This window comes from Neomonachus schauinslandi, chromosome 2 (genome assembly GCF_002201575.2).
Source record: "Neomonachus schauinslandi chromosome 2, ASM220157v2, whole genome shotgun sequence".
Lineage (NCBI taxonomy): Eukaryota > Metazoa > Chordata > Mammalia > Carnivora > Phocidae > Neomonachus > Neomonachus schauinslandi.
The window spans coordinates 75,905,527-75,920,475 of NC_058404.1; the positions used below are offsets into that span (position 1 = coordinate 75,905,527).

The 14,949-nt window shown below is 39.3% G+C and overlaps 1 protein-coding gene across 2 annotated transcripts in view; it reads left to right on the top strand.

The window, feature by feature from the left end:
- Nucleotides 1–14,949, top strand: part of SH3D19 (SH3 domain containing 19) — a 49,237-nt gene that overhangs the window by 20,011 nt on the left and 14,277 nt on the right. For both annotated transcript variants that reach the window (XM_021698843.2, XM_044912871.1), the window contains exons 7-13: nucleotides 160–272; nucleotides 4,981–5,042; nucleotides 6,374–6,638; nucleotides 8,705–8,773; nucleotides 8,956–9,096; nucleotides 13,194–13,266; nucleotides 14,469–14,599. In XM_021698843.2, the coding sequence (XP_021554518.2) occupies nucleotides 160–272; nucleotides 4,981–5,042; nucleotides 6,374–6,638; nucleotides 8,705–8,773; nucleotides 8,956–9,096; nucleotides 13,194–13,266; nucleotides 14,469–14,599 (854 nt within the window). The remainder of the gene's footprint in view (nucleotides 1–159; nucleotides 273–4,980; nucleotides 5,043–6,373; nucleotides 6,639–8,704; nucleotides 8,774–8,955; nucleotides 9,097–13,193; nucleotides 13,267–14,468; nucleotides 14,600–14,949) is intronic.

Here is a 14,949-nt window from a genome sequence, read left to right on the forward strand (position 1 = left end):
TTCTGAGGTTTCCTAGCTTTTTCTCATTTACTTAGGTGTCCATTCTTTGTGTGGATCTCTTGTGATAGCCTTTTTCCTGAGGAACCAAGCTGCAATCATTTAATCTTTCAGAATCCCCAAAGGCCAGAAATTATTGATGAATTACTGCTGTTTTTCCAGGTTTACATAAGGATCCACAAAGCCCACCTCCTCTCCCTACTGAAAAACCTATTGGAAACACTTACAGTACGGTATCTGGAAAACTCAGTTCTGTTGACAGAACTAGAAACTTGGTAAGTCGTCCTTATAAATTGTCTTAGATCGAAGACCAAGCTGTGTGCTAATTTTAAATTATGATGTCTGAATTATTTTACTATTGGTCACATAAAGACCTTTATTGCAAATCAGTTCTAAGCCCCACATACTTACTTAATGTGATGTTCAATCTTTTTTAAGTCCTGTAGAACAAAAGAATTAGACCAGTTCATTGTACTTCATCATAAAATAATTTGTCCTATACTGATATAATGACATTGTCTTTTATATGGCACTAATAATGAGGAAGTTATTGAAAATCTCTAAAAACCTTTAATATTTGTGGAAATAGACTTAGTCATCAGTTTTTATTTAAAATACCCAACTAGTGACATTATTTTAAGATAATTACCATGAGAATTTGTTCATCTGAAATTTAAGGAAAAATTATTTTTTAATTAAAAAATAGTACTTTACCATGTACTTGTTAACAATGGTAGTCAACAAGTTTTAAATATATATATATATATATATATTTTTTTCAACCTCAATACCATTTCCCCATACTGTTTGTAATTCCCATATGCTAGATTATCTTTTAAGGTTTGTTTCAAAAGAGACAAGTTCCTTAACAAGTGTTGGCAAGGATGTGGGGAAAAGGTAACCCTCTTGCACTGTTGGTGGGCATGTAAATTTGTGCAGCCACTGTGGAAAACAGTGAGGAGGTTCCTCAAAAATTTAGGAATAGAACTACCATATGATCCAGCAATTTCACTTCTAGGTACTTAAAAAAAAAAGTGAAAACACTAATTCAAAAAGACGTATACACCCCTGTATTCATCACAGCATTGTTTGCAGTAGCCAAGATAAGGAAGCAGCCTAAGTGTCCATCAGTAGATGAATGGGTAAAGAAGATGTGCTATATATGTACAATGAAATATTACTCAGCCACAAAAAAACATGAAATCTTGCCTTTGGTGACGACATGGATGAACCTAGAAGGTGTTAAGCTAAGTGAAATAAGTCAGGCAGAGAAAGACAAGTGTACTGTATGACTTCACTTGTATGTGGTATCTAAAAAGCAAAACAAACAACAAAATAGAAACAGACTCATAGATACAGAGAACAAACTGATGATGGTTGCCAGAGGGGAGGTGGCAGGATGGGGGCTTGGGATGGATGAAATAGGTGAAGAGGATTAAGAGGTACAATCTTCTAGTTACAAAATAAATAAGATATGGGGGTGTAGTATGCAGCATTGGGAATATGGTCAATAATACTGTAACAACTTTGTATGGCGACAGATGGTAACTGGACTTACTGTAGTGCCCATTTTATAATGTATATAAATACTAAATCATTATGTTGTACACCTGAAACTAATATAATATTATATATTAATTCAATAAAAAATTTTTAAAAAGCAAAATTAAAAATTTTTTAAAGGAATGAATTCTTAATGTCTTTGAACCAAATTTTCAGTTCAAATTTCATAATAGTTTCACACTGTGCATTAACTATGCTTATTATACATGCAAACCCATCTAACCATCTAGTGAAAAGATATTTCTTTGAAGGAGACATTAAATTAAATTAGCCAATATCAAGTTAATGAGATTTTCCTGTAGGCTGAACTAAAATTTAGTGATCATTTGCATTTTCAAAGTACTTGGTAATAAATTTTTATTAAAACTGGGCCAAGAAAGCCCAAAAGGCAATGACTGGGTCCTTACAATACTGTTGTTGAATAGGAGAAAATCCCAAATTTCCGTGGAGGAAAATTTACTTGAGAAGGTTACTGGCTTCTACTCTAAAGGGTTGTAAAGGAGAGTGAGAGGATGATGAGCAGGCATATATATCATTCATGAAGTCATGTAATGGGCTTTTGTAAACCATAAAGCTCTATTAAAATATTAGGTATTATTACATTTGGTGTTAAGCGGACCACAAAGCAACTCCCACATTTTAGAAAAACAAGAAAAGGAAGTTAGAATAAACTAAACCATTTGGAGAGGTACTATAATCATAATTGTACCTCACATGAACAGGAAAATCCTGTCCTACACTGTTGATGAAGGAGGGCCAAAGCATTCTGTGCTGTACTCTAGAGACATACTGGGTCTAAAATGGAGCAAGAGGAGATAAGAAACAGACCACAAGTGAAATGAGTTGGCTAAAGTCACATATATAGATTTCTAGGGCCAGGAAGTCAAATCTCTGCTGAGAAATTCCTTTTCTTTGAGAATTACAATTAGTGAATGAGTAGTAGACCAGAGACCATAAAGCTTTCAGGTATCGGGGAGGATCTCTAGGAAGACTACTTCACCAGTGTAATGACCCATGAGGATAGGCCTGGTCTTTGCCAACTGTGTCTTCTGATGAGACACAGAGGACGAAAACTCTCTACTATTTCTCCTGCCTTGAGAGCCAGGGAACTTTCCGTCGTAGGACAAGATGACTGTGTTACAAAATCTCACAAGGGATTCTAGGGTAAGGAACATTAGGAGCCCCTGGAACAGGAGCAGATGCTTCTGTGTCCCCTGTTCTCACCATGGGAACTCAGGGCTTCCACATCTTCTCTCAGGGAGGCTGCCAGCCAGTGCAGGAGGAGAGTCAGGAGACACCACCTGGTATGTATAAGGAATCCAGGCGGTAGCACCAGCGCTGGCCATTGAACTCAGGACCTAAGAAGTGGTGCCAGTTCCTGGGGAAAGAAGGGAAGGAACATCTGTGGAGGCTGCTCAGTTAATTCCAACAGACAAGAATACCTCCTGTCTTTGGAAGTTCAGCAAATACTGGGGAATTATTTTGAAGTTAGAGTGTAAGAAGCTGTTCCAAAGCAGATGAACAAAAAGATGGCATTTGCAGGGGACAGTACACGCAGAAAGACCCAACTTCGCCGAGAACTAAAATGCCTATCCAAACACATCAAAAGCCAAAATTCAGAGATGTCAGAGCTAAAGAAAACTACAAAAAGCAGATGCAGAGAGGCTCCAGTTAGGTGTGGAATATTAAAGAGGAGGAAATCCTTAATCAGTAATCTTCCGAAGACTGTTGGCAGAACCCGGGCACAAAGCTGGACTTTAGCAGAGAATGGCCTCCTCAGGAGCCACTCCTCTCTTCTCAGTATTTACGTGTGCGGGACACAGCAATGCCTTCTACAGTGGCCTCGACGTTCCTGGGCGGTGAGAGCGCTCCACCGCCCCCCCTGCTTTTTTTCTGAATTAAAATTTTCTCATTTAGAAAACTTGAGAAACTAAAAAGATACTTAAGATCCTCCATAAAGATAACACCACTGAGAGAAAACTACAGCTAGTATTTGACACAAGATTAGGGTTCTCTGGTGTGTAGTTATTAAAGTACATCACCTATAACTTCGTCAAATTTCTACATCTATATTTTTTTAATTTGCCCTTAATTATTATCTAACAACTGTAATTTTGAGAAAACCAGTAAGAGTTCTTGCCTATCTGCTAGATTGTTTTTCTGTTTGTTTGTTAATCTTAAAGATGGCCAAAGATGTGAGTGAGTTTTTCAAAATCATAGCAGTATTTGTCAGTGAGGGGGGAATATGGGCAGCAGTGTATTTAGAAGGCATGGATTAGACTATGGAATATTGCAGGGTTTATGCACTGGTGACTCACCTCACTACATTAACTGAACTCATTAGTGAAACCAAGTTTTAAGGGCAAGCTTAATTTATTTTTTAAAAATGGGATTTTGAAACATACTTAAATGATCGCAGTTATTGGCAATTAATCATTCGGTATTTAAGGCAAAGTTAATATTCAGTTTGAATTAAAACACCATGGAAGTGAGTTTTAACTCATTTATAAGGTGAGAAGGAGGAAAACAGTCTAAATTAGCCCAAAGAACCCCAAGCGACAGTTAAATCTTCCTTACAAAAAAAAGGCAGTGTAATTTTAAAGGGCTAGCATTTTTTCCCATGTATTATACTCGTTTCCCAATCCTTGGGCTACACCATGTTTGAAGAACCCATTGAAACAGCACAGTTTGAATCCTTTACCCTAAAGAAATCTTCCTATTGTTCTCCACACTTCCAATTTTTCCCCTCTGCTGTTAGGCTCATACACTCCTGCTCTACCTGTCTTTTCTTTTTTGAGTTATCCTCCTTTACCTTTTCTGCTTTCTTGGACCTTTTTCTGTTCCTCTTCACATACCTTCCTTTTAGGCCATCCCTTAAGCTCCTTTTATGTTCTACCTCCTCCTAGTTCAAAAGCCACCGCACAAAGTATAAACCACCTGGTGATGAGAGATCTGCCTGTTGGAAAGCAAAACAAACTAATCACCACCTCACGTACTATATGTTTAAACTGAGGAGCAGGGCATATCTTACGTGTTGTCGTGGGATAAATAAAGGCCATATATTTTTTTTAACTCCCCACAGTGCCTGCTTAAATTGCTACTGTGTATGATTTCAGCAGCATCCTTCATACCTTGTGAATGTGCTGGGTGCATAACCACATGGTACCCTCGGGTGGGCTACGGCCCACAGCAGCAGACCCCCTGGTCTCCTCTCTGGTTTCACTTATATAAGGACTTGAAAACTTAGGTAGGAAGAAGTAATGAGTTAATATTGCTTAAGACCAAAAACTCTTAAGCTACTTTCTGTAACTCAGCTACATTTCCCCTTAGAGATCTAGCCAAAAAGTTGTCCATAATTCCTCTTGACAAGCTCCTGTTTCAGATTAACCTTAACTAAAGAGCATTCTCTGGTAATTGTAGGAATTTGACCACACGGGTCAAACAGGAGGTTCTGTGCGAGGACCCCCAAGGTTGCCACCAAGGTAAGTGAAGTGTGGGAAAACTTTAAAAAGTAAAGGGCTGCCTGGCTGGCTCAGTCAGAAGAGCATGCAGCTTTTGATCTCAGGGTCGTGAGTTCAAGCCCCAGATTGATTGCAGAGAGTACTAAAAAAATAAATAATCTAAAAAAAAGGGTAAATTAGATAAAAACTAATGGTTCAGAGACTGGACTCTCTTTTCTATCATCAAAACTGAGTATTGGGGCGCCTGGGTGGCTGGCTCAGTTGGTTAAATATCTGCCTTCGGCTCAGGTCATGATCTTGAGGTCCTGGGATCGAGCCCCGCATCAGGCTCGATCTCTCTCTCTCTCTCTCTCTAATAAATAAAATCTTTAAAAACAAAACAAACTAAACAAAACTGAGTGTTTTGGATCTTAGATATTTTGGAGATGCATTGAACTCACGAATTCACCCAGACCACTAGCCTCTAGTCTGCTTCCCATGGCAGGTTGTAGGAATCTCTGCTCCTTCTTTCTTTTCACACAATCCAACAACTCACAGAGCACAAACATGGATCTTTATTACTTTTCCTCAATTAAATGAACAACACTCCTTTCTGAACCTAAAGCAACTCCATTTCTGGAATGTGTACATGCACACGCACACACACACACTCCCTGTTACGAGAAACCAGCCTGGATTTTGGAAGTATCTCTAGAGGGAGACAGGCTTTGTGAGCTCAGAGGTTACCTGCCCTCCTGAGTTCCAGGGCTCTTTGAACAAAAAGCTATGATGTTATCAGAAGGTATTACTTTGTTGGACATTATTCTTATCATAGGGATTGAGGGACAGCTTTCAAAATAATAGTTGTCCTGTCCCATTTTCAGAATTAGCTTTCTTTATATTAATCTAAATTAGGGTTTTAATAATAATTCCTATAACACGAATATTGGGGGAGTTTGATGTTCCTTTTCTAATTACGTATAAGACCCCATCAGATACACCTCATAACTTATTATTAGCTTCTCATCTGAGACTTTGGTAGAAAGTGCTTAGTCTCCTGAAGTCGTCATGGTGTGTTTCAGAGTAAATGGGGCCTTAGAGAGCTCATGATAGTAAAGCCTTGTTTGTCTGAAACTAATGAATCTCTAGTGCAAGATAAGAGGAAGCTGGAGCATCATGGCATCTCCTCTAATAATGTTTAATGCAGCAGTCATTTGCTCAAAAATAGCATACCCTGCATGTTTTAGTAAATTATATTACACCAGCAGAAAGCTCTGTGTTTGTGTGTGTGTGTGTGTGTGTAATAAGAAAGAATAAAACAGGGCCCTAATACTGATCAAACACGGACTCATAGCTACCACGTTGACTTTCAGACCTGTAAATGGAAAAGTTACACCAGCTCGACAACCTCCTCCCAAGGGAGTCCCTGAGAGACCACCTCCCCCCAAACTTTCTGCAACCAGAGCATCCAGTAAAAAACTGCCTTTTAATCGGTCTTCTTCTGACATGGATCTTCAGAAAAAGCAAAGTAACTTGGCATCTGGACTCTCGAAAGCCAAGAGTCAAGTCTTTAAAACTCAAGATCCGGTGCTGCCCCCTCGCCCCAAACCAGGACACCCTCTCTACAGGAAATACATGGTAAATGTAGCTTTAAAAAATGTTTCTGGTCAAAAGATTTGTCCTAAAGTATATAAAAGATCCGTTATTCCTTAGAAAAAGATGATGAGACCAAATGTGGAATTGCCTCTTGATGCAAAGAAGGCTTTAGATAAGTAGGCCAGAGTGAAACCTAGGTCTTTAAAGCAGGGTTTCATTATTAGAAGAAATGTAGGAAGAGGAAGTAAGGCAGACAGGGATTGTAACCTGCTCTCTGGCTTGACCAAACAGAAACTGAAAAACCTGACCCAGTGGGCTATACTGATGGGAGTAGCTCTGACATATTACAGTTCATAACTTGATATAGCTACCTTGCCCACAGACTAAAATTTAAAGTGCAATGGAAGGGAATTCCTCATTAGGATGGATGGTTTTCCCCCTTACTTTCCCCTTTCGTAAACCTAATTATCATGGCCCATTTAACAGTCACTGGGTAGAAGTTTTTAATCGATAATCAAGATCGTTGAGGTATTAATTTTGTTCTCTTTGAAAAAAAATTTTTTTTTCATCTCTTGACTTTAAACATTTGTCCATTTCCCACACTTGAAAACAGAGCTGATGTGCTCTCTCTACTTTGGTCAGGTTAGCCTGATAAAGTGCAAAACAAATAAAAATAAGGAGAACAACTGTTTTCACTTTTTAAACAATTATATGACTGTGGCTTTTAACAAGGACAGCAATTAATAATTTGATGTTGTTTTACATTTCCATCATTGTGCTGGAAACTGTTTCCACCTTAAGCCATTTAGGGTTTTCTAATCCTAAGGGAAGGGTATAGACAGATAAGAAAGAGGTAGTATACTCATTTTCATTTAAACTGATGAAATTTTAATTGTTAAAACCTAGGGGTGTTCTTTGACTTTACAGCTAGTAACACTAGTCCTGTAGTATGGCTTAATGGCTAAGAGCATGGGCTCAGAGCCAGTTGACCTATGTTCAAATCTTGGCTCTACCATTAACTGGCTTTGTGACCCTGAACAAATTCCTTAACCTTCCCATGTCTTATTTTCCTCATTTGTATAATAGAGATTGTAACAGTATTTACTTCACAGTGTTGGTGTGAGGAATAAATGAGTTATTTATTTCACATAAAGCATTTTGAACAGTATCTGGCTCATAGTAAGTACTCAATACATCAGCCACTGTTACTATTTTAAATTCTTTAAATCTCTCATTTTTTTCCATGGCCATCCTTTCATTAAATTGCTAATCAGGAATCTGGTTGCTTTGGAGCCTGGGACTCTTCACAGAGATACTGGGAATCAACAGCACCCAACCCAGCCTTACAGGGCCACACATCCTTGCACTCTTGAGTCTGCTTCTGAGTGATCAAAGGGTCCCAGCAGCCTCCCTTTCCTTGTTGGAAGTGAGCTTGTGTGCTCACATTTCCTGGGTATGCCTTTTATATTTTATAGGCCCTCTGACCTGTACTCATCAGCCAGAATTTACCAAGGCTGGGAACACAGCCGTCTGGCCAGGGTGGGCTGCAGATAGAAAAGCCATTCTAAGATCACACAGCTGGGTAGGCCAGGAAGTGAGCAGGGTCAGGCAGTGAACTAGGTTTAACTAGACACTTGGTATCAAAGAGACTAGGAGAAAATGAGATTCAAGGCAAATGGAAGCAGTCAGTTAGGCACTAGGGCGGAGGCTCCAGCCCCCCGTCAGCCTTCAGAAGACAGCCATTGAGGACCCTGTATTAAAGATCAATCCTGACAGACTGTAGTCGGGTGCTGAGCATTGAGCCAGATGCTCAGGGGACTTGGTGGGCCTTGTCCTACAGAACAGAACTCCCAGGTTGTGGTTGTTAAAAGGCACTTGTAGCCACATTAAGCCATCATCCTGTGGGCTCAACTGCACATCCCCAAGGACTGTGAGTATCCATGAGAAATGGCAGGCCCCACCAGATCTAGAGCTTGAGGGAGCCAAGCCAAGAGTTCAACTGCTAGAGAAGGTGCGCTGTAGGCACACATGTGAAATCTCCACATTACCAGCAGCTTATGAGGAGGTTATTTGATTGCGAATAATCCTTTTGTGGGTTTGTGTTTAAGCTGTCTGTGCCTCATGGAATTGCCAATGAAGACATTGTCTCCCAAAACCCTGGAGAACTCTCCTGTAAGGTAAAGTAGAGCTCTTTCTTTAGTGACTACTGTAAAAAAAAAAAAAAGAAAGAAAATCACTGGCCTCTGTTAGTGCTTTACACATTATTAAATGCTTTAGGCTCCAAAGATTAAAATATGAAAAAAGTAATAATGTTTTATTAAATAATAATTGCCTCAGAGTGTGGTATTGTGCCTTACAGCGTGGGGATGTACTTGTGATGCTGAAGCAGGCAGCGAATAATTACTTGGAATGCCAAAAGGGAGAAGATATTGGCAGAGTTCACCTGTCTCAGATACAGATTATCACCCCACTTGATGAACATCTTAGAAGCAGACCAAACGTAAGGAATTAATACTGCACAGCCCTCATATCACACACGGCAGCACATTTCATAGAACTATTAATTATATCTCATCCTCAGGTTTTTATTAGCACGTTTATTTTAACCAGAGTAGAAATTACGGTAGCGTTTTATTTCATTTTAAGAATAAATTACTTCTAAAAGACTTGCCACTGCCATGCTAATCACTGTTCTACACAGAATGGCTACCATGTGGTTAGCCTGCTTCATCTCGTGCTGACTTAAAGCAGCCAGAGCGAGAGCTATTTATTTTTGAAATAATGTAAACATGTTTGCCAAAGTGGCAGAGATTAGTTTTCTCCCAGAATGGATAATTATTTTTAAGGGGGCCCTATAAATGCTAAGTCTGACATTAAGAAACACTTCCCTTTAAGATTTAAGCATAGAGTAACCCTTATTTCTCTGACCATAATCTTTATCTGATCAAAATAATGAAATAAATGTAATCCAACAACCTAAAGTCACAGTGTAGGCCTAACGAATTTATGGAGCCTGGGAGAATGCAATGATTGTTGAAGGTCATTTGTTTAGCAAGAAGAATTGCACTGAATGATTTATTACAGAGGTATATTTGTAAAAGAGCTTCTTAAGTTATCCAGGTAAATTTTCACTATCTGTTAGTTAACGGGGCACACATGAAAAATAATAGCCACCTAATCACTTAACTCAAGGGGAAGTATTTGGTTTGCCATTTGACCTAGTTTTCAAAATCTATTCCAATTCTTTCTTCTTAGAAGGCAGTTTATCTTTTGAAGTTTGCTAAGAAATGTAAAAATTGGTATTTTGGAGAGCAGAGAAGGTATGTGTTAAAGTAGTCTCAGCTAGGATACTGAAATTCTAACTTTAGTCCACACAGGGAAAGTTCTCCTGTTGCTCATTTTCTCTTTGTTTTGGTACAGCATTATCCATCTGTCACAGCTGTCCTTCTCTCAGAACACACTGGTGGGTAATAGTAGGAGTTGTACTGCCAAAAAGCTTTCCTTGATAAAAAAAAAAAGAAAAAAAGAAACTAAAAACAGAAGTTATTCTTTTACAACAGTCCAAAGTTTTTTCCACTTTATGTATTTATTTGAGACAGAGAGAGCAAGAGCAAGAGAGAGCAGGAGCGGAGGGGAGAGGGAGAAGCAGGCTCCCCGCTGAGCAGGGAGCCCGATGCGGGGCTCGATCCCGGGACCCTGGGATCACGACCTGAGCCTAAGGCACTCAACCGACTGAGCCACCCAGGTGCCCCAGTTTATTCCACTTTGAACATTACCTTCCTTCCCCTTGTACCAGAGACTTGAAGACACCTGGCCTCCATTGGCCAACTACTGGCGAAACAAAAATGAAGCCTCCTTTAGACTCTGGGTTCATGGCTAGCATTATATTTTTTTAGAAAAATAAAACTTACCAATTTGTAAGCCTAGTTTTAAGGTAAAAAATTATAAAAATGAGCTCTACTCTCCCCTACCTTAGTAAACAGAAAGTAGTGAACATTATCAGTTGAGGTTGCATGTCTCAGATCATGGGGAAAGTGGGAGATGGTTACCTAGTGCCTGGTTGTGAGCAAAGATTTATGTTCCAGCGAGCTGGGTTTCAGTTCACTATACATCACCCCAGGTGGTTCTTTAACCTCTCTAAACTTCCTTTTTTTTTTTTTTTTTTTAAGATTTTATTTATTTATTTGACAGAGAGAGGCAGTGAGAGAGGGAACACAAGCAGGGGGAGTGGGAGAGGGAGAAGCAGGCTTCCCGCCGAGCAGGGAGCCCGACGTGGGGCTCGATCCCAGGACCCTGGGATCATGACCCGAGCTGAAGGCAGACGTCTAACAACTGAGCCACCCAGGCACCCGTAAACTTCATTTTTTTAATGTGGGAAATAGTTGTGATAATGTCACAGGGTTTTTTAGAATTGATTTATTGTATGATTCCATTTATATAAAAAGTACAAAAGAGGTAAATCCAGAAGGTAGATTGGTGGTTGCCCAAGGGCCACAGGGAAGGTGCAGGGGGAGTGACTGCTAATGGGGAGGGAGTTTCTTTGGGGAGTGATAAAAATGATCTAAACTTAGATTTGGTGAGAGTTGCACAATTCTGTGAATTTGCAAAAACTATGTACTCTTTAAATGGGTGGATCTTATGGTCTGTGAATGATACCTCGAAGAGGTTTAAAAACTTAGAAGAGCTAATTAATGCACATAAGCTGTTTAACCTGGTGAGTAGTGCATAGTGAGTACATGCTGAATATTAGCATTTTTTATGACTCACTTGTATCAGCAATTATAGTCCTATTAGAAAGAGCTTTGGAATATATTCGATTGACCTCCCAGACACCCACCCCGATGGCGTGGTCTGAGTCGTACCGATCCCTTGTGGCCGGCCCTGTGCAGCCTGTGCCTCTTGCCTCTCAGCTGCCAGACCCGGTTGATAGCAGCCTTGCTGAGGAAATCCTTGCGTTGAAGACAGAGAAGGGAAACCTAATTGGGAGGCTCAAGTTACTGTCCGGCCTCATCCACCCTCCCAGGCTTGGTTATGCTGAGATTGTAGGGCCCTTTGAAGAATCTTGTTTGTGTTTGGGTTGGGGTAAGCCTCCGACTTGATTGTTTCCAAATGGATAGCCATCTAGCCTGACACCATTTACTGAATAGTCATTCCTTTTTCCACAGGTGTAAATCAGAAAAAAAAAATGAAAACCACACATACACACATATAATAACTGAAGTAAATAGTTTTTTAAAGCCCCTCCCGACTGCAAATACCTCATAGCTCTTTCCACAACTCCTGAAATTCCCATCATGCTCATTTACTTAGAGAAAAGCACTCAGCAGCTTCCAAGAAAATATCAGGGTTACTTTGGTAGGCTAGTATAGTGAGCTGCCATTAGCCATTACTGTCTTGGCCTAAATTAGTATTTCTGTTTGTCTAACTTGAGAGAATACAGAATGCCTCTGCAGGGGGGCATTTTGGTTGAAAGATGAGGTAATAAATCTGCCTTCATTTAGTTCACAGGTTTGCGAGTGTTGAGGAGTTTTAAGTTATAACTCCAAATAATACCTTTTTGTCAGATTAGATGATGAGGAGGAGGAGGATGTTAAGCCTGTCTGTTCGCATTAAACAAGAATAACAACTGCTTGTCAATGAGAAAAGGTCACTCTTCAACTATACTCTCTCCCCTAACCAATCTAGGAAGTTGGCTACATGGGTAGAGAATATTGAATTCTCTTTGCTAATTTACTTAGAATTACTGTTGAATAAACCATTTAGATTAAATAGAAAATCCAGGCAAGGCACGGGAAGTAGTGTTGTTGGCCTTCAAATTAGAGAAAGCATTCAGTTAAGTGGTAATAAATGAAATAGATTTTACTTTTTGTGAATTATACTTTTGTGGAAGTCATTAGGTCTTTTCATCATGAAAGGGAAGAGAGTATAAATTGCAGAGCTTTCTTCTTTTACCGTTTTAATGAAGACTCAACTTTTAAGGCTCTGTTCTTGAGATTTACTACTGATCATAATTTAAGGAAAAAGCGACCTTGGCAAGGTACGCAGATCAAAAACCACTACTTCAGAGTGGAATGGTACCAGTTTTTTTTTTAAAAAAATAATAATAGGGGTGCCTGGGTGGCTCAGTCGTTAAGCGTCTGCCTTCGGCTCAGGTCATGATCCCAGGGTCCTGGGATCGAGCCCCACATCGGGCTCCCTGCTAGGTGGGAAGCCTTTCTCCCTCTCCCACTCCCCCTGCTTGTGTACCCTCTCTGGCTGTATCTATCTCTGTCAAATAAATAAATAAAATCTTTAAAAAATAATAATAATAAAAATAAAAAGTTAATTCCCTTTCATGTCTCTCTCTTGGTTTCAAAAAAATGCTGGGGAATGTTACAATTGAGCGTTATTTCTGTCCTCCCTTGGCAAGGACACATGCCTTTTTCAACTTGATAATGATTTCCTTGTTTGGCCCAACTGTGTGGTTTGCATCTTGTACTCAGAATGTAATTCTGTCAAGAGGATTCAAATGAGGGGGAAAAAAATGGTCTCAGAGTGAATAGCAAATCCAGCATCTATCCTGCACACTTCACTCAAAGCCCTGTTTTCCCCACTCAGGATCCAAACCATGCTCAGAAGCCTGTTGACAGTAGTGCCCCTCATGCTGTTGTTCTTCATGATTTTCCAGCAGGTAAGCACATAAATAATCAAGTGCCAGAGCCTTAGGATCCCCAGGCAGTCATCTTCCCTGAGTTAACCTCTCGAGGACATCTTCATTTTCTGTGCCAACAGAGTTCCATCTGATCTATCACCCTGCCTTCAGGAAGGGTCGATTGTACCCAGCCATTCCAGAGAGCTTAGCTGCATTCCCTTGCCTTTGAAATTCCCTATGAGAAAGAGTGAGGGGAGGCAGAATGGGGGGGCATGGGGGGGGTTCCCTTACAATGAACAAATAGCAAATTGCCTACCAATTACAAACTTTTAACTCTTTAAAAACAGTGCATACCAATTAATAATTACAGTGAAATTCATTCTAATTTAAAAAGAAATAATTTTCTCCTAAGAGTTACAAAACCTGCACACATAGCTTAGCTGTTACTTACAAGATGAAAATATACATTTTTTGTAATCAGTTTATTTTTATTCATTTATTTATTTTAAAGATTTTATTTATTTATTTGACAGAGCGAGAGAGGGAACACAAGCAGGGGGAGTGGGAGAGGGAGAAGCAGGCTTCCCGCTGAGCAGGGAGCCTGATGGGGGCTCGATCCCAGGACCCTGGGATCATGACCTGAGCTGAAGGCAGACGCTCAACAACTGAGCCACCCAGGCGTCCCTGTAATCAATTTTTAGATACCTTTTATATCCAGGATTACAAGGCTACAAATAAACTCCTGATTTATTTAACACCTCTTTTGATCTACTTGGTAGAATGATTTTTATTTTAGTGTGAGTACATTTGCTTGCTAAAGAGCTGTAGTAGTCCCTTAGTTAATATTTTGACATTAAAATGATTTTTAAGCATGATTGAGAATAGTAATTATTATACCATGTCTATAAAGTCTTTCATGGTTCAATATGTATTCAGCAAAGGGTTTATATTGACCCAGTAGGAACCGTTGGCCAGCATAATTTTTTTTTTTTAACCATTACCTATCAATCAATGCATGGTAAATGCATGTAATTTGGTCTTTAAAGAGGAAGCTCATAATAATAATATGCTCCCAAAAATAGTATATTTTTTAAGTCAATTTGATTGGTGTAATCTATTCTCAGAATCACTAGAACATACTGCCTCAGTGGACAGAAGTAAATGTTACTTTGTGCTCTGCTTTAATCAAATCTGCAACCAAGAGAATTCATCATATACGTAATTATAATTTTATGTTACAGAGCAAGCTGATGATTTGTACCTCACTTCTGGAGAAATTGTTTATCTTCTGGAAAAAATAGACCCAGATTGGTATAGAGGGAGATGTAGAAACCAGACTGGCATATTTCCTGCCAACTACGTCAAAGTAATTGTAAGTAGGGTAGTGCTTGTTTAAATTCGTTGTATATTCTGTGGGTTCTATGTAACTTGCAGTTTGGAAAAAAACAGAAGCCTAGATTCTTATATTCTAGTTCATGCTCTTCCATTGATGCATCTGGTATTTGGAAAATTCAAAAAATAAAGGTTTGTTCAACTAAATTATGATTAATTATTATTATATGGAGTATTGGAACTTAATGCCTAAATGCTCTCTGAAATCCTAAGGTGGAAAATGACTGCAGGTCAACTGGCGAACCAACTCGGAGGGGTGGGTAGGCACTAAATGATATATATGAACTCTTTGAAACCTTTAGTAAACAACAATTAAATAGTACCAGATAG